Source organism: Ovis aries, chromosome 22, assembly GCF_016772045.2.
Source record: "Ovis aries strain OAR_USU_Benz2616 breed Rambouillet chromosome 22, ARS-UI_Ramb_v3.0, whole genome shotgun sequence".
Taxonomy (NCBI): domain Eukaryota; kingdom Metazoa; phylum Chordata; class Mammalia; order Artiodactyla; family Bovidae; genus Ovis; species Ovis aries.
Window position 1 is genome coordinate 30,216,804 of NC_056075.1, and position 19,599 is coordinate 30,236,402.

Here is a 19,599-nt window from a genome sequence, read left to right on the forward strand (position 1 = left end):
AGCTTTTTATTGTTTCTCACTGGATTTAAAGTACTATCTGTTGAAGTTATATAGTCTGGCAGCCTTAATAATTCCTGCATTTTCCCTGGAATTTACTGAATCATTTGAAAAATTTATAGCTGTTTCTCTCTCATATGTTAATAAGCTACATTCACTATAAAATATAGTGGTCGTTAAATATGGCCCAAGTTTGGTCTAACATAAAAGCGTGAGTAAGAGAGAAAAGAGAATCTCCACTAACAGTAATCACTAATGAGGAAATTTTGCTGTCTTAAATGTGGCATTTTACTTTTGGATATTTTGATTATTGCTCCTTTAAAAAATCTATTTGGCAGTTGATGACATTGTTGTAATTGAACCACAAGTTTCTACTTGCTCTGAAAATATTCACTCTACAATTTAGCATTATAATCTGTTTTTACCCTAATAAAAAAAAAGTGTCCTAGTATTTTTTGAAAAGCTTCTTTTTAAAGAAAATGGCCACTGTTACAGGGTAACAGTTCTGCATGACCAGTGTAAAATTCAAATTTAATAATGAATTTATTATTAATATGATTGTCCTACTTTGTGTTTATTAATGCAGATAAGAAGGAGACGCAGCAGACGTGAAGCATGAGTTCAGATGCTAGCCAAGGCGTGGTCACTACTCCTCCTCCTCCCAGCATGCCTCACAAAGAGAGGTATTTTGACCGCATCAATGAAAATGACCCAGAATACATAAGGGAGAGGAACATGTCTCCTGATCTGCGACAAGACTTCAATATGATGGAGCAGAGGAAACGAGTTACTCAGATCTTGCAAAGTCCGGTGAGTCAAAATGATTTAATTTTTTTTTACTCTTTGGAAACCATGATACAGTGAGGTAGGAGGTATCTGCTTTGGGGTTAGAAGAGTGGTGTAGGAACGGGGACTGCTTGTCCCCAATTTTTCAGAGGCGAAATAAGCACCTAGTATATAAATTTAATTTGCAACACTCTATTGATAAACTAGCATCATCTTGGTGGTAACTTCTCTTGTGTGATTTCTGAGTGTAATGTTTCATTACAGGGAAACAAAAGATGCTACTAAATTCAAGGATTCCCATTTCAGACTGAGTATCTGTGAAGAACAGAAAGACATGAGTGAAGAGTTAGGAACCAAGAAATGAGTTAGATACACCCCGTGCACATATGTTCTTCCTTTGGGTATCTTGACAATCATAGGAAGACTTAAGGTTTATGAAGATATCTGTCCTTTGGCAGCTTAATATTCCTACACCCTAATGTAGGTGCACATATGTGCATGCACACCAAACTAACTAGATTAAACATAGATTCTAACCTTAACTCAAGCTGAAAATTCTGTCTGCACAACAACATCCAGACTTTGTAAATCACGTTCAAATGATTTAAGTTTCCTACACACCTTCAGTGGAATTGTAAAGGTCACATATAAGTGTTGGAAAATGAGTGAACAACATGATGTAACATGCAAATTGAATTCATAACTATATGTATAGTGAAGATCATGGGCCCCTTAAGCTAGAGTTCATATACATAAACACATGATGCCCAGGATAAGGCTGTATTAGATTTCCAACTTAGGTATAAAATAAGCACCAAGACATAGAACTGCCTGAGGTGGCCCTGGTAAATCATTTTTGTTGTGCCCTTGTGGATTTAATCACAGAGATTGAGTCCAAAGCCAAAGGGGAATTCCATTCCTGACTAATTCTCCTGTATCAGTGGCCTAGATAAAAGCAAATAGAAGTTATAAAAGCAATGCAGGCTTTCAGGAATTTAAGTATAGCTTAAATATAAAGCTACCCTTTAAATAAACCCTTAAAGAAATCTTTTCCCAATGGAAAGGAGATTAACCAGAAAATTTTTCATGAGAGAGTAAATGTTCAGTGCCTTATTTTATGCAAACAACTTTCTGTATTTATAAATACTTGAAGGGCAAACTCCACTTTGAAGAACTAATTAGCCAAAGAATTATGGTAATATATAGGATAAAGTAACTGAAAGAATGAGATGAAGTTCAGATTTTGTTCAAGAGTAAATACCAAGATTTCTTTGGTTAATGCTCCAAAGAAAATCATTCAATTCTAAGTAAAGCTTTAAAGGGAAAAGTACCAAACTACATTTTTATGCCAGGGTTTTAAAAAAATAATTTTTCCATTAAACTAAGGCAACATAACAGAGATTACCTAAATTTTTTTTTTTTTTACTTGTGTATTGCCACTATAAGATCGGCTTAAAAATACCAATTTTCCTTATGCCTTGAGGAACTTAATGAAAGAATGGTAAAGGGCAGGTACATAGATTGTCATTTCCATAGCAAGAGTGATAATTGTGGATCATTTTTTCCCTAGTTCTTTGCTCGTGAATTTAAAATCTTGTTTGTGAAAGACTTGGAAAAGTATATACATTTGGTCTTTCTGTCATGTTTTAGGACATGGCTTTCAAATTTCTTTTAATACAACAAACTTTTCACCAAAGGAAATGATATATGGTGGCCTATTTTACTAAAAAACAAAACTTAGCAGCTTAAAACAACAAGCTTTTATGATCTTATCATTTCTGTGAGTCAGGAATTCAGGAGCAGCTTAGCTGAGTGGATCTAGCTTAAGGTCTCATGAGTATCTGTCAGGGCTGCGGCATCTGAAGGCTTGACTGGGGTGGAGGTTTCCACTCTCTTAAGATGGGTCACTCACCTGGCTGTTGGCAAAAGGCTGCAGTTTTTTGCCGCATGAACCTTAACCTGAGGCTGTTTGAGTGCTCTCCCCATGAGGAAGTATCTCAGAGCAAAGAGGAGCCTGCAGTACCTTTTGTGACCTAATCTCAAACATTTCACACAATACTTCTTCCATATTTGTTAGTTAAGAAGTAGGTCGCTAAGTTCAGCTCATACTTGAGAGGAATGAAGCTCCACCTTTGGAGGGGAGGATTGTCCACTCTCTGATCACAATTTATTTTAAAAGCACCACAGTCTGCCATAATTTATCTACCTTCCTCCCACATGCAAAATGCACTCACCATCTCCTACTACCCCTGCAAAAATTTCATCCCATTACAACATTAGCCTGAATCCAAAACATCGACTTCTAAATCCGGTCCAGGTATAGGTAATCCACCTCAAGTGAAATTCCTTAAATATAGATCCTCTCAATCTATAGATCTGAGAACTGCCCTCACACACATTCAGTGGTGGGACAAACCCAAAGCTAACTGCTATGGACATTCCTGTTCAAAAAGGGAGAAAATTGAGGGTACAGAGGAGTCACTGATTCGTAGCAATTCTAAAATCCATCTGGGCCAGTGTTTGAAAGTTCCCTTGATAAGAACTCAGTCCTTCTACTTAGTAGAAATGAGTTTCCCTGGCTCTTGGCTCTGCCCTCTGTGTTTTTGGTTCCATTCTCTGAATTACTCTTCCTTTTCCGTAAAAAGTAGCCTGTGTTTGTAGCTGTGTATTTTTCTCACCCTGCTTCCTTCTTGTAGAGGTTTTGGAGTTCAAAGACCTCTTTTCTTTTTGTACTCTCTTTGTTTCTTTAAGTCCAAGATTGTAATGTTTCTGTGAATATAATTTTCTTAAAAACTTTATGGTCTCCTGTGAATATTGAGGTTCATTCTGTTAGAGAAAACCCATAACCAATGAAGATCAAAATCAAAGGTATTACTAGTACACGGTTGTAAGAAACAAATTTGTAGGCTTTCTATTTAAAATGCTGAGTTGATTTGGGAAGAAAGTAAATCAGGAAAGGAACTAATAAAAGCAAAGTATAATACTTTTTTTTTTAATAACTGCTTACTGTGTACCAGGCAACTATTAAGTATCGAATCCTATTTAATCCTCAGAACAACTCAGTCAAAGAAGTATTACTGTCCCCTAGTTTCCAGATGAATAAACTGAAACTTAGAGCCATTAAATAACTTGCAGAAGTTTTTATACCCTTAGTTAAATAGCGGGGTCTGAATTTAAACTTGAAACTCACACCCTTTCCTGCTAGGCTTAAAGCATTCAATAACTATGAAAAAGTTCCACCCGTGTTTTATTCTTCTTCAAATTCTCTTGCTCAAGAGGAGTTTCAAATCAAAAGACATTTTGGTGTCTGTAAATTTGGATGACAAACATAATGCCTTATTGCCTTGAGCTGAGAAAATAGAAGAGCAATTTGTCTCATCTCAACTCCAAATACTATTTCTTTCTAGAAATGTCATGGCCTTTTGACATAGTTTTTTTAATTTTAATAAAGTGTTTGTCTTAGAAATTAAGTGCTGGTGAATAAACTTATTTAGAGATTTTGTTAATGCACTCAAGAGAATCTACAAGTTTTCTTTGTCCAATATACTCTTTGGAGACATATATGTGTCTTTGGAGACGTATATGATTGTCCTTGTCTTAGAATGAAATATCCAGGGCAGACGGTTAAAATTTAATGATGGGCCTCATCAAAGTTAAAGAAAGGTGTAAATTGAAAACTTCAGAACATTGTAGATATTTAGTAAATTCTGAATACTTGGATGGACGGATATATGAATGGCTGAGTGGGTTTTGAGTCATTAAACACTTGAATGTTGTCCAGTAAGTTCCTACTGAACTGTACGGCTTAAATGAAAAACAGTTGGCAAGTTTCAGAAAAAGAATGAAAGTTCTTAAAATCATATCACTATCAAAGCAGTTAGACTTGTTGAGAGAAGTGTGTAATGTTACTCTGAAAGATAGGACAACAGCAGTGTAGACGTTGGTTGGTCAGGCCCGTGACACACTAGCACCTTTTTTTTAACTTTTTATTTTGTGTTGGGATATAGCCGATTAACCTGAAGTGACTTAGCAGCAGCATAGGCGATTAACAATGCTGTGATAGTTTCGGGTGTACAGCGAAGAGACTCAGCCATACATATACATGTATCCATTCTCCCCCAAACTCCCATCCAGGCTGCCACATAACATTAAGCAGAGAATTCCATGTCCTATACAGTAGATCCTTGTGACACACTAACGTTTCTTAATAACAGGGCAGCGTGTAATGCTTCAAACTTATTTTAAAGATAGGAGAAACTTCAAAGTCATATTCATGTTAGAATTTCCTATCACTATAATTAAGGCGTAAAATTTTAACAGGTCACCTTAGTTAGAATAAGTCAGAATTACCATGATTTATCTGGTCACTTTGGAAGTTTCAAATGGAAGTATTCTTCATTAACTTTGTTAGCAATTTTATTAAAATGCCAGCTTTAAGAAAAGATATTATTCTAACCTTTAGCTTTATATTAATTACATGTAGATACAGGAGAAAGATCATCCAGAAGAAAATTTGGTTTATGTGTTTTTTCTCCTTTCAACAGGACCAGTGGTAATCTATTTCCAAATGAATACATTTCTTAATGGAGAAATTCTAAGTAAGTTTGTTATGCTCCTAATTCCACTTGAGGAGAGATCTAATAACATAATTGCAGGGTGCCCTGGGAGCAGCAAGTCTGTAATCTGTTTTTCTTTTTGCTCCAGTTTTTCTTTCTAGTAATTATTATGAGGTACAACACCCAGCTGTGGGTATTTAAAATCCAGCTCTGAGATTTATCAGTATTCTGTTAACCTGATTTTTGTAAGTTAGACATTACTTATAGGTCAGTCTGTATAATTTTTTTTAGCCTTAACCAAAACTATCGCATCATCAGTTTCTTTTATAAAATAGGTTCTTTCCTGTGATTTAAAAATAAAAATTATTTCATTTATTACCACTTTCTTCTGAACGTTCTTAAGGCAGAAGCCTTAAGATCTGATATTTCAAATTGCTCCTACTTTTGGCTTATAATATACATGAATATATTAGCTCAGTCGGCAAAGAAACTGTCTGCAGTGCAGGAGACCCGAGTTCAATCCCTGGGTCAGGAAGATCCGCTGGAGAAGGAAATGGCCACCCACTCCAGTATTCTTGCTAGGAGAACCCCATAGACAGAGGAACCTAGCGGGCTACATACAGTCCATGGGCTCGCAAGTGTCGAACATGACTGAGTGACTAAACCACCACCACGTGTGTATACTCTAAGTATACTCTTACCTTACACGGATCTCAAATCTCTGAATCCTTTGTTTTTACAAGTTTATTTTTATCCATACATCTATGAATTCAGAGTTACAGGATCATTCCCTTAACTGACAGGAGATGTACCAAATAAAACAGTATGAGAGTCAGAGAAGCCTTTAAAGTCACTCTCTCTCTAACTTAAACATTTTGTTTTTCACCTAGTGATTTTTTTTTTAACCACTTTTTTGGACATGTGTTTACTGAGGGAGCTATCCCAACTATAATGTTCTGGGGACAAACCAAGTTTTCAAGTAGGATTTTGTTTGAATTGAAGAATTAAATGACTTTTCAAGAATTTATAACTTTCTGTGAAGATTCACTTCGTAGTTTCAAAAAAAGAAAAATGAATTTCTTCCCTTAGATGATGGACAGGCCTAATTACACAGGAGGAATTTCTCATTCGAGCGACAGACAGACTGATAAGACTGTTTTCTGGAGCTTCAGATTCCAGTGCTAATCACGTGTGAAATGGATCTTTCCTATCACTAACTCAGTTAAGATGAGATCAGATTCTTTGCTTTCTTTCCTTATATCTAGGAAAAGACGAAGAAAATAAGCTCTAGCTTACCAACTATAATAATTCAGCACTGAACTGGCCACTCAGGGATTCTCTAGAAATAGGAAAAACACAGTCCCAGCCATCAGATAATTTAACTGCATAGTAGAGTAGGAAAAATAAGTCACAGTCCTGATAAAGCCCTGACTGCAGTGTAGGCAAATGTTAAAAGAATTCAGAGTGGAGTGGGAAGAGAGGAAATATGGAGGTCCCTCCTAACTTGGTGACAAAAGGAGAGACTTCAAGGAGAATGTGGCGTTTAAAATGAGTGTTGAGTATAAAGGGTAAGAATTCATCTGGTGGAGGAACAGTAGAAGCCAGCTTTTCCATTTGGTGAAATACAGTGAGCAAGGATAGAAAAGTACATGCTGTGGATCAGAGTATGAGGTGGTACAGGCAAAAGCTGACCCAACAGACTGTGCGGATCCTGGAGTACCAGACTGTTGTGACCCAAGTTAGAAGTCAGCCCATTTTCTCATCATTTCTAGTTTTAATCTGCTTGTCGCAATTTTTTGTACATGCATACAGTGCTTGTTTTGGATCTGGGCTCACCACCGCTTAATTGCACTGTGACATTAGGAAACTCACTTAACTTGAGCTTCTCTTTCCTTGTTGGCAAAAGTGGACCTCACATGATGATTGTGACAGTTAAATAACATAAAGCATGCCGTGCAGTGCCTAGCACCAAGTAGATGACTGTTTTATGGAAATGTATGTACATGGGGTTAAATACAATGCTGCTAATGTAAGCAGTTTTATGCTTTCGTGACAACACTTTGAAAATTATAATCATCATTCATTAGACTCTATTTTGGCATTTGAAGGCCCTAAAGAATCTATCACTCAGTTGGCATTCTGCCTTAGCGCATTCATGTCTTCAGGGTGTAACAACCCCCAATACCCCCTCTTCTCTGTTTTTCTCCATGTGAGAAGGAAGATGGTTTATGCTGTAAAACCACATATGTGTGTGTGTCATTTGATCTTTTAACCTGACTCTTCTAGCAGAGACCCTAGGGAATTGTTGGTTTAATCTGACTTCAGAAGCCCAGCATGTGATCTTGCTGCCCTACTTAAAAGTGAGTTTCTCATTCTGCTTTGATGAGAGAATTCCTAGCTGTAAGAGGGCAAGTTTTGGTACTCCAAGATCTGCTATATAATTTTTATTGCTTTATCTATCATTATAACCTAATGCTCTAACCTAGTTTGAGAGGTTTGCTCATGCTTCTGACCACAGCACACCTGCTGCCTTATTAGCTGTACAGACATATCTAAGAGATATTTCAGCTTCAGTTGCAGACCACCATAGTAAAACAAACATTGCAATAAAGTGAGTCACACAGATTTTGTACGTTTATATTATACTATAGTCTATTAAGTGTCCAAGAGCATTGTGTCTTAAAAGAAAACAATGTACATACATTAATTTTAAAATAATGCTGTTGGATAAATGGCACTGTTAGACTTGCTCTGCACAGGGTGGCCACAAACTTTCAATTTATTTAGAAGAAAAAAACACGGTATCTAAAAAAGCACAATAACTGAAGTGCAGTAAAACAAGGCACGCCTGTAACTGGATTCAGCGACACAACTTGTCTCTGATACAATTAGGCAGATATCCTATACCCACGTGAGAGTTTGAGATTTGAATCACTATTACATTTACTTATTAGCTATGCAACCACAAGAAGTAATTGCCTGCTTCAGGACTTTATTGTGAGATTCAAATGAATCAACTGTAAAGGATTATTTTATTAATAATGAATTTTAGTAGGAACATGATTAACTATCCACCATAAAGACAAACACAATTTTTATTTTTTAACATAATATTTTAATGAAAGCTTAATTGTTTATTGATAAAATTTTAAAGCCAGCTGAAACAGTTTTATATCATTAGTAAGTTTTATACTAACAGTTTTATGACTGAGGTAATTATCTGAACAATATTTCAAAAATATTTGCAACATTAAGAACTGAGTTTTAAATGTTCATGACAAAAAATATTAAATCTTCTGGAATAAAAGAATTCATATCTGTTGAAGCGCTGTCAACTATATAAAAAAGCTGGGAACATTTCATTTACTTTGAAAATTATTTTCTTCTCCTGTACTGCATAGAAGCTATTCACTAGCCTTAAAGGGGAAATTCATATATTTATCTTAATTTCAGAAGGGCGTACGCATTCCTCTATGACACCATGGATCATCTCAAAGCTTTAGGATGGTACCCACTATCTTATGGGATAAATGGAAGTTTGTTTAAAAAGGCATTTTCACTGATGAAAAAAGCATTTGACCTGAGTCCTTGTCTCTGACATTTACTAGCTCTGTGACCTTGAACAAACGTTTCAACCTTTCTTATTTAGCCTTCTCAATACACCCAGCAGAAATTTCTCATCAGGATTGTAAATAATTGTGATTCTCTTGAGCAACTACTTGATTTTGTTTTTGTTTTTCCTTAAAACCATTGTAAATCAGCATACTGAGCAATTGTCTTGATTCATGTTGGCTGCTGGAAACTTTAGATAAAAATTGGCCCGTCTCTAACAAATGATAGAATTTTTAGTGTGCTCTTTGTATCTCACCCTCATTCCTGGCTCAGTCTAACCTCCATATGCTTATTTTCTCTTTAGCTTGATTTTTTTTACTGATATTTATTTTTGTGTCATTTTAAATGGAATCTACCTTAAATTCTTGCTGAAACAACGTAAGGTGCGGTATTCAATAAAATAAATGATGCCTACTTCTCAGAGCTATTGTGATACATATAGTAGGTATAATTTTTTTTTCTCACTGAATCAAAGAATATTGGTTATAGCTTCTTTGAATTGAAGCAGGTTAAATAGAGTTTGATTTTGAAGGGAAGATAAAGTTTCAAAAGAACAGATTGGCCCATTGCCAGATGTCTAGAAGTTTTTTGTAGTTTATATAAAGATAAATGAGTATGTCTGGAAGATTCTTTTCCTTTCAGCCTTAAACATGTTAAAACACTCATGTTAGCCATCAGTATGAAGGTGCCCATCTATCTTATATGCAGCTCACAGCTGTTTTATGTTCACAAGGTCTTAGAAATATATTAATGGAGTTTTCTGATAAGTGTAATGTGTCTTTGTCAAGGATATTTTATACGATAGTATCTCTGGTTTAAATCACATACTTAAATGAACTAGATAAAAGTCAATGGAATTAGATGGTTAGAATTTTTTTATAATTATGCCAGGGATTTGTGTTTAACAAGGAAAAAGGAAAACCATGTTTAACTGGTATAAACTGCACTATGAACTCAGAATTCAAATATGGTCACAACTAGTATTTTTTAAATTAATCATTCAAGCAGCATCTTTCTCTTGGAAGTTTTGCTTTCCCCTAAATTGTCCCAAGAACTTAAAAGTGGTTTACATAGTCCAGAAAGGTTCATCAGTGATTTCCATATCCAAGCTGTGGTATGTGGTACACATGTCTGCGTCTATGAGAGAGCCACACCAGAGTCTGTTCAGTCCACCACTGACTGCCGTTGCCCCTGCCTCTCCCTGCCACATGGTGGTGTTGTTGAAACCCTTGCCCAACAGGAGATGCGGGTTCACTGCTGACTCAGATGCCTCTGCAGGCCACCACGGTGCAACAGGGAAGAGGGACCTCCTATGCTCTTCCCGCGCTAAGCTCAGTTAAGGTGTTCTTTGGTGCTCCATGGTTGAGCTCCCAAGATTACAGTTATTAACACTTAGCTCTTTGAATTCACATCACAGATGCCTTTCAACTGTTTTCTAAAAACAATGCAAGCATGAGTCAGGACTAGTTCTAATATGTACTACCACCTCGTAGCCTTACAACCACATTTCCCTTTCAGCATGAGCTTCTGTGCTGTTATCTAAATTTTTAAAAAACATTCTTCCTTCTGAAAACCTCTGAGATGTATTCAGCCATCTCTAAACAAGGCTCCATCTAAGCAGCCACTCCAGGAGATTGTATTCCCAGCCTTACAAGGAAGACTACTCACAGGAACTCAAAGGAGAGTCACTCTTCTCGGGAGAACTTCCCAGTGATCTCTGTGGTGTTTATACCTACTCTCTTAGAGGAAATGATTACAAAGCAGTATATTCTGCCTTCTCCCTCTTAAGTGAAGTGGGAACAAACTGAATACACTTTCCAGCAGGGCATTCTGCTACACATGTAACTAATCTCAAATGGAAGAGCAAGGTCTGGATAATTTACATTGCAAGAGCCTTCATGTTTAAAGTGAACGAATATAGACATGAGCAAGAGAATATATGATTAATAAACGAAGTGTTGGTTGAGTGTGATAGAAATACAAAGCCAGCTAATTCAACTAATGTGAAGGATTGGGGGATTTTTCAAATGATGAATTATATTAGCAACTCAAAGCATACTGGAATAGAAACTGTTCTTTTAATATTCAGTGTTTTTATTTGTATAAATACTATCTGCCACACTTACATCCCCCTTCCCAAAAAGAAGAAAAGCAGAGCTCCAAAACAGGAACATTTAGTACCCAGAGTTGGGAGAAAAGTTCTTTCTTTAGCATAGTGTTACAGAGGGGAGTAATCAGCTGCCTGCTCTTTATGAGTTTGTTTTCATAGTTTATAGAGCTAAGGAATTGCCATGGAAATCATAAAATGGAAGCCTTGATTTACTACGTCTTAGTGAAGACTTTTGCTGGGAGTTGCTATAGTCAGGCATGTTCCATTCAGATAAGGAGTCTATCCTAACCTAGATAATGAGCTGCTGGGCAAGGAATGGGTCTCTTTTTATATCAGACTATACTGGGTGCTCTAGTTGCATATTATTAACAGAGTTGCCTTTACCCATGCCTTTGTATTGTGGATGTTGTAATAGCTCATTTTCTTAGACATTAAGAATGCCTAATGATTTTCCATCCCCTAAAAGCAAGCTTCTTGCAGCTGCTTCCAGTGTTTTAATTTTCTTATTTTGTGCTTTGTATTTGTTTTTAAATAGTGTAAGTGAAAGTTATTCCAGAGAGGAATGGGGGAAAGATTGATTATATCAGAGCAAGTTATGTTGGGGTTATTCTGCTCCACACGACATGCATGTGCTCAGTGATTACTTCTGTGTATTACAGGCCTTTCGGGAAGACCTGGAATGCCTTATTCAAGAACAGATGAAGAAAGGCCACAATCCAACTGGATTACTAGCGTTACAACAGATTGCAGATTACATCATGACCAGTTCTTTTTCGGGCTTTACTTCTCCTCCCCTCAGTACGTCAGTTTTGTAAAGTTTGAAAAATTGTAATTTCATCTCCACTTTGAACAGTGTACATTTCTAGCTGCATGTTCTGATCTGGCTCAGTACTTTAGTTTATAACATCTAATACTTACAGTAACATAGTGTTAGGGTCTCTTACTTTTTCATACCAACCAGACATTTACTAGACTTTGGGAGGATTACAAAATAGTTATAAAATGTGCTCCATGCCCCCAGATAAACACATATTTGAGATGAGGAGACATACACTGAATGCACAAAAGATTAAAACTGCAAGATAACTGTAGAGGAGAAACATTACAAAGCAACTCAAAAGAAATTGTCTACTGACTTTTTCTAAGTCATCTTGCTATGAACTCAGAGTTGGAATGGATTATGGGGTGAAGTGGACCAAAAGAAGTTTATGAAAGAAGAGAGCTCAACTAACCAGACTTTAAAACAATGGAGCAGTAGCAGTTAGAACTTGATGTAAAAGAGGTGTTGGCACTTTATCCATCCAACAGGCCTTTACGGAGAGCGCCAGTTTGGTGGACTGAACACTGTAAGGATGCCAAGAGTCATAACTTGCTGAGTTCAAGCACTTAACGTCTCAGAGAGAGACATGCACAGAACTGACTGCTGTACCTGGGCAGGTGCAGAATCCTAGACTTCAGGGACTTTTCTTTTCCTCCTCTTTCTTTCTTTGCTACTTCCTTTTTTTCTTTTTTGTTAAAGATTTACAAGTATGAGTTCAGTGACTTCAAGTACTTCCCAAATAGAGGAATGGCATGCAGAGAGACAGGACGGTGGGAGTGCACAAGGTGTGGGTAGAACCCAAGTGGGTCAGTATCTTGACACACACACGCTGCTTAAAGAAGTTTTGAAAGAGTCCCAGAGTGAGTGATAAGTGCTTGAGCTAGAGTAGTGGTTGTGGGAATGAGAACAAAGAGATCAGTGAGAAGGGCGTATAGCCAAGGAAGGGGGGAGAAGACTTCTCAGCAGGTTTGAATGTGGTGGCGGGGGTGGCAGGTCAGTGGTGAGAGGAACGATGAGTTCCAGCATCACTCACTCTTCCCACTTGGGAGAAACTGGAAAAGTGAAAGATTGAGCTAGTTGATCCACTTTTTCTATAATACTGATTATCTGACATGTGCCATGCACCCTAACAAGAGTATGTAGGGCTAAGGGCCAAGAGGCCCACAGTAGTACCACACAGACCTGGAGAAGAAGTCTAGGAAAGAGGTGGGTAATGGTAGCCAGGAGAAGGAAGACAGTAAAAGTTGAATTTAGTGATTGGGTCATTAGAGGTTGAGACTAGTTTTTGTTGCTTGGTGAGGGCAGAAACTAGACTACAGTTTAATTGCATTCTTAAATATTTTTTGTTTGAATAAAAGTCAAAGAGGTAAGGTAGCTTTTTTCAGATCTTATCAGCTGTTACCATTTGGATCATGTGACCATATTCCCCCCCATGGTATGAGCCTAACTCCCTAACATCACTCCCTACCAAGTACTAGATGAAACAGCAAGGCAATAGCTGATACATATTTTCACTCAGTGTGCTTCCCTAGAGGAAGATAAGCTAATGCAACATTGTGTGGGCTGGTAAGTTTCAGATCATCATTTACAGGCTGGGACACTCCCACACTCAGGCTGCTTTCTGGCAACTAATGTTCAGGTAAGGAATTATTTGACCTGAATCTCTCTCCCCAATTTTTGCTCTTAGGTCTCGGCATGGTCACACCTATCAATGACCTCCCTGGAGCAGATACATCCTCGTACGTAAAGGGAGAAAAGCTTACTCGTTGTAAACTTGCCAGCCTGTACAGACTTGCAGACTTGTTTGGATGGGCCCACCTGGCAAATACATACATCTCAGTGAGTCCTTCAGCTTTCAATTCTTTTTTTTAAAATCCCAACTTGAGGACAACTATGCTCTCTTCACCTTTACTCAGAAGTCTAGTTTTCAAACCTTGTTCTCTGAACGTAGCATGCTGGACCACAACCTCATCCTGATTTAAACCTTATCTTTAAGAGGCTACAGTTAACCCCAACTTTCTTCTCCACTTATTACCTGTGTTTCTTTAATTCAGACCAGTCGCAGAACCTATCTGAAAAGAAATCCTCCTGGCAGGATTTTCTCTCTGTGTATTAATTATATCTGAGAGTCAGTGATATTTTTTTAAAAAAATGCTTTAAAAAGCATTTGGGTCAGGGAAAGTAGAAGAGACAAAGATTTCCTCCTTGGTCTTTATTTTTTAAATATATTTTCCCCGTTCTTCATCATTATCTTGTTTTCCTGTTGCCACACTTGGAAATAAGACAATATTTGGAAGCAAAAGGTATGGAAATAATGTGTGATGAAAATGGCACAGATATGAGATACAATCTTCCTACGACTTTTCATTCCTTCCTCCAGCTGTTCCTTGGTTTCCCCTTTCTTTTCCACCTTAATTCCTTCCTAGGAAGAGATTTTTTTTCTCTTTCCTTTGCCTATTTCCCCTTAATTTCCATAATTAAATCAAAATTATAGTCATATCTCATTGGGTTGAATAATATTGGCATTCATTTATCCTGAGATGAGCTGACCCTAAACAACCTTAGAACTCCCAAAATAACACTTTAGGTAAGGCCAGTAAATGAAGACCTGATGTCAGAATTTTTTAGCAGGTATTGAAGGCTTGAGGGAAGAAAACTTTTCAAGGCAAGTTTCATGTTGCACTCCTTTAATTTCTGCTTTGTCCACCCCCCCACACACCCAGATATCTTACAGTTATTCATTATGAGTATATTCTTAGTCATGTTTACACTGTGAAATATAAACACCTCCTAGTAATTCTTTTTTGTTTTGTTTTGTTTCTCCCAGGTAAGAATAAGTAAGGAGCAAGACCACATAATAATAATTCCCAGAGGCCTGTCTTTTTCTGAAGCCACAGCCTCCAATTTGGTACAATTTTCATTCCTGTGTTACTTTTTCTGTGCTTCTTTGTGCTTTTCTGACAGCTTTTAGCTTTTAGTACTGGACAGAACAAGAAGAGGTATGGATGGAAAAACATTCACTAGTGAACAGGGAAGAATTTGGAAAGTTAATGCTGATTTTTTAAAGAAGAACTTTAGGGTTCAAGAAGAACAGGCTGGTTGAAGAGCCTAATAAGTGAATTGGTCTAATCAGTAAACCTAGTCATGTTTTGAAGAGAATCTTTTGATTTTTTTTTTCTGTACTATAATTTGCTTAAACACACACACACACACACACACAGTCTGTATGTTTTTTAGGTAGATTTAAACAAAGTTCAGTTGGTGTGAGTGTAGGGTGTGACATTCTAGCATTTATTTTTTTCATACTTGTACTCTGGAGCACTGTCACTGCCCTCTAGGGCAGTAGGAACTTTGTTGATTCTAGTGCTATAGCGTTAATTAGCAAATGGACGTTTTCCAGTGAGTTCAGTAAACGCCAGACCTTCAGCGAAGAGCTGAAGTTATTCAGGCTCTTAAAAACTGTACTTCTTGCTAAATGCTGTTTTGTTGCAGACTACATGTTGTAAATAAAATTCCATGGGAACAAAGCCACACCCATTCTTTCACAGTAGTTTGTGGCAGCTTTTCTCCTATAGTGGCAGAGTTGAGTAGTTGCAACAGAGGTCCGCAAACTCTAAAATGTTTGCCTTCTGGCTTTTGACAAAAAAGTTGCCACCCCTCCCGCCGCACCCCCCCCCCCCCACCCAACTCCAACTCCACCCCACCCCAGTTTAGCTTGTGGAACACCAGAAACTTTAATGCTTGTGTACCAATTAAGTATGTCTTTCTGATTTTTCCAGGTGAAAGTCAATATAATAGGAGAAGTGGTTGATCAGGGAAGTACTAATTTGAAAATTGACCATGCAGGCTTCAGTCCCCATGCTGCAATATATTCAACACGTCCTGATGTTAAGTGTGTGATACACATCCATACCCTTGCAACGGCAGCTGTAAGTCACTGAAGGGCCAAAACCAACAATGACCCTGGGAAGTGTGTGATTTCCATGGCTTTCCTTCCATGATACTTTATAATCATTATTTCAGACCCCACCATTTGAAGTCATTTTCAAAGTATTAATCTTCTGCATAAGAAAGCAAAAGGCCCTTTGGACTAAATGCTACTGTTCTAGGAAAAAACTGGAGAGAGCATTTGCATTTTTTAATGAATCAGTTTAATAATTGTGTCATTGAGTTCTTTAGCGCAAAGCTTCTTTCCTAATATCTGGCACGGCATGTAAATAGAATCCCCAAGTTCTTTTCTTTCTCTTGAAGAAGCAAAGAACTAAAATGGGAGGAGTCTGGAGTGCTGAGCACAGTGAATTGGCCAGTGCTGCCTGAGCTGACTGAAGAATCCACTTCCTGTGAAGGTGTAATCAGTAACCAAATGTGTTATCTTGGCATGAACCCGATCAAATAGGTGTCCTCCATGAAGTGTGGGATCCTTCCAATTTCTCAAGAGTCCCTGATCCTGGGAGATGTCGCCTATTATGACTACCAAGGGTCACTTGATGAACAGGAGGAGAGAATTCAACTGCAGAAAGTTCTGGGGCCAAGTTGTAAGGTGTGTAGTAGAGTCTCTATCAAAGGAGCTATTTTTGTTGCTGTTACTGTTGATGAAAGCAGTGTGAGCTATGCCAGTTATTTAAAGTGATTGCTTTGGGATTCTATTTTAGGTGCTGGTACTCAGAAATCATGGTGTGGTAGCACTTGGAGAAACAGTCGAGGAGGCTTTTCATTACATTTTTAATGTGCAGATAGCCTGTGAGACTCAAGTAAGGAAACCTTTACCCCTCCCCCTGCCTTTTTTTGCTTTGTTATCTGTTGGGTTGGGTATTATGTTTACTTATTTCCGGAGTTCTATCAGTTGGTGGCTTTTTGTTTTGTTTTGTTTTGTCTTAAGAGAAGTTGTGCTTCACTTGAGTAAAAAAGGTCAACTGAGTATCTGTTGAATTGAAAACAGGAAGAAAGAAAATTAAAATGCATGTACAGACACATACACCAAATCTAAGGGCTTCATAAACATAATTTTCTTCATAATCCTACTTTTCAAGACGGTATAGTTACACATTGCTCCCTTTTCACCCTCTAGCGGTGTGGTGCTAATTGAGGAGCAAAGATGAGTGCCGTTTATCAAAGATCAGGTGTGTTGTGGTCACTTTTATAAAAAAGGGTAAGAGCAGCACCAGAAATTTTAGGAACTCATGCAATTTCCAGACGTCCCACAGCTTCAGCCTCATTATTATAATGGATTAGATATTTATCAACCCCAGAGAAGCTGGGTGTATTTAACAGCCCTAATGCCCCCCTTTAAGAAAAACCAAGCAGATTCTCTTGAAGCAAATGGTAAGAATCTGAATTTATTGGAAAGGCTGCAAAAAGGAGGGGAGAGAGGCTGTGTACTTTTCCTACCAACGTTAACTTAATAACCAACTTTTTTTTTTTGCTTTAATGGTCAGTCTTCTCAAATGAGGCTATGAAAAGCTTCATTATATTGAAATAACGAGGTGACTTCTGCTTCAGTATTAAATTCACAATATGGTGTTTATATTCCTTTAAAATTATAACTTTCAACAAAAGTTTAAACTGGACAGCCATGGGAAAACTGCAAGGAAAGAACTTTAAAATTTGGCAAGAGAATTCAGTTTCTTGAAATATGTTAAAGGGTATGGCTCTAAATGTGTTTTCCATCAGGGAGGGTCAGAGCCCTGGAAGGTATGGATAGATGGAAAAGCTCCTAAAGCTGCTTGCAAAAGATACTTGCAGAATCAAACTTGTGCCTTTTACAAAGTGAAGTGCTCGTTCCAGTCTTTCCAGTCCTGTGCTTCTAATACTGTGCCATCAATTACAGGTGCGGGCACTGGCGGGGGCAGGTGGGGTAGACAATCTGCTTGTGCTGGACCTTCAGAAGTACAAAGCTTCCACTCACACTGTAGCGGCATCTGGAGGAGGAGGAGTGAATATGGGTTCCCATCAAAAGTGGAAGGTTGGCGAGATTGAGTTCGAAGGGCTGATGAGGACTCTGGACAACTTGGTAGGTAAAAAATTGACTGTGAACTTGATTTCATGTTTCCAGATTTAGGACCAAGTGTCCCCTCCTCCCTGTGGTTTGGGAACATGCTCATTACTCCTCTGGGAGCAGTGTGACCCTAGGAAGGAACTTGGTGTATTTTAAGAATTGGGGAAATAGGCAACTGTCATCTTATCTTAGATTTTTACCCTCTTCCGCTAAGAGTCAGAAAGCAGATTGCCTTCAGACCCAGGAACAAAGACTTAAATGAGCACTGAGATTTGGCCTCCAGAAAACTAGTTTATATCTTGGAAAGTGTTTCTGGTCAGCAGTTTTGAAATTACCTTTGTCAGAAATAGTTGTGTGAGTGGAAATTGCTTTGTCAGCTGAAATCAATTTTAACTAGATCTTGAAATTTGCTTAACTTCAACTCTAGTGTTATGTGGCAGTTATGTGGAGTTTGGAAGGATTTCCCCTTTTTGTTTTTCAGCGAAAGAATCATTTGTTTAAAGAATTAGCCTCTAAATGCTGTGTTTGGGACAAGTTTGATTGCTTCAAATGTGGTTTCTCCCTCCCCCAGGGATATAGAACAGGCTATGCTTACAGGCACCCTCTCATTCGAGAAAAGCCAAGGCACAAGAGTGATGTAGAGATACCAGCCACTGTGACTGCCTTTTCTTTCGAAGATGATACAGTGCCCCTCTCACCTCTCAAATACATGGCACAGAGGCAGCAGCGTGAAAAAACCAGATGGTTGAACTCACCAAATACCTACATGAAAGTGAACGTGCCTGAGGAGTCTCGGAATGGGGAGACGAGCCCCAGGACCAAAATCACAGTATGTCCCTACTTAACGTGGTTTGCCTAGTTACTGATGAACTGAATGGTCTGTTTTGAAACTATTGGGAAAGTAGAATATATGACTGTAACTTATTACGTAACATTTGTGCAAGGCACTTTGTTCCACGTGCCATACATAAATTGTCTCATTAATTTCTCCTACTATGGAGAGGATGCTGTTTTTCTCCTCCATTTTATAGATGAGAAAACTGAAGCACAGAGGGATTAACTAACCATCTGTGAATGGTAGAATCAGAGTTTGAAAGCAGGCAGTGTAACTCTGGAGCCCAGTTCTAACCATTGCATGATAACTGCTTTATAGTGTATAGTGTACTCATGAACCAGAACTATAATAGTTGTCAACTCCTGATGGTGCCAAGTTTTACTACCCTTAGGCAAGATCTTGTAGATAAAGAAACAGGTAATCTTAAACTTTTCAGCGTTTTGTCTCAGATTTGGCTTAATTTTGGAGTGCTTATCATTATCATTAAATATTCTCTAGGTACTCAGAATTAGTTCATCCTATCATATAAATCAGTAGTAGTCAATATGGAAATAGCTAGGCATCAATGTTTTTTATCTAGTCAATATGATTTCTTATCTCCTAATAAAAGAACATATGTTTCCTAGAATTAATTTTCTTGAAAGGAACTAATGGCTGGTCATCATTAATCTTGATAAATATTATCCTTCTTTGAGGGATATGATGGATAAATGAGAATTATATAAGGCTCTTCCATGCCTATGGTGCCATTATACTATAGATTACTACCAGATTATCCCCTTTGCAAAATGCTAGTCAGGGGCTTGGCTCATTCTGTCAGCCAGAATTTACAAATGCAATCTGAAAAACTAAATCCTAAAAGATGTCTTGAGTCCTTTTTGATGACTT

At 37.8% G+C, this 19,599-nt stretch overlaps 1 protein-coding gene across 50 annotated transcripts in view; it reads left to right on the forward strand.

Annotated features, from left to right (window-relative positions):
* The window catches only part of ADD3 (adducin 3), a 129,572-nt gene that overhangs the window by 100,323 nt on the left and 9,650 nt on the right, over nt 1–19,599 (forward strand). For 31 of the 50 annotated variants that reach the window (XM_042238807.2, XM_060404435.1, XM_060404418.1 and 28 more), the window contains 9 exons: nt 584–807; nt 11,721–11,859; nt 13,569–13,720; nt 14,709–14,789; nt 15,661–15,810; nt 16,278–16,421; nt 16,534–16,632; nt 17,709–17,891; nt 18,448–18,705. In XM_042238807.2, coding sequence (XP_042094741.1) covers nt 613–807; nt 11,721–11,859; nt 13,569–13,720; nt 14,709–14,789; nt 15,661–15,810; nt 16,278–16,421; nt 16,534–16,632; nt 17,709–17,891; nt 18,448–18,705 — 1,401 coding nt within the window. In that variant the 5' untranslated portion in view covers nt 584–612. Of the gene's footprint in view, nt 1–583; nt 808–5,327; nt 5,382–11,720; nt 11,860–13,568; nt 13,721–14,708; nt 14,790–15,660; nt 15,811–16,277; nt 16,422–16,533; nt 16,633–17,708; nt 17,892–18,447; nt 18,706–19,599 lie in introns of those variants that run through there. The other 19 variants (XM_060404420.1, XM_060404443.1, XM_060404448.1 and 16 more) reach the window with 2 other exon arrangements.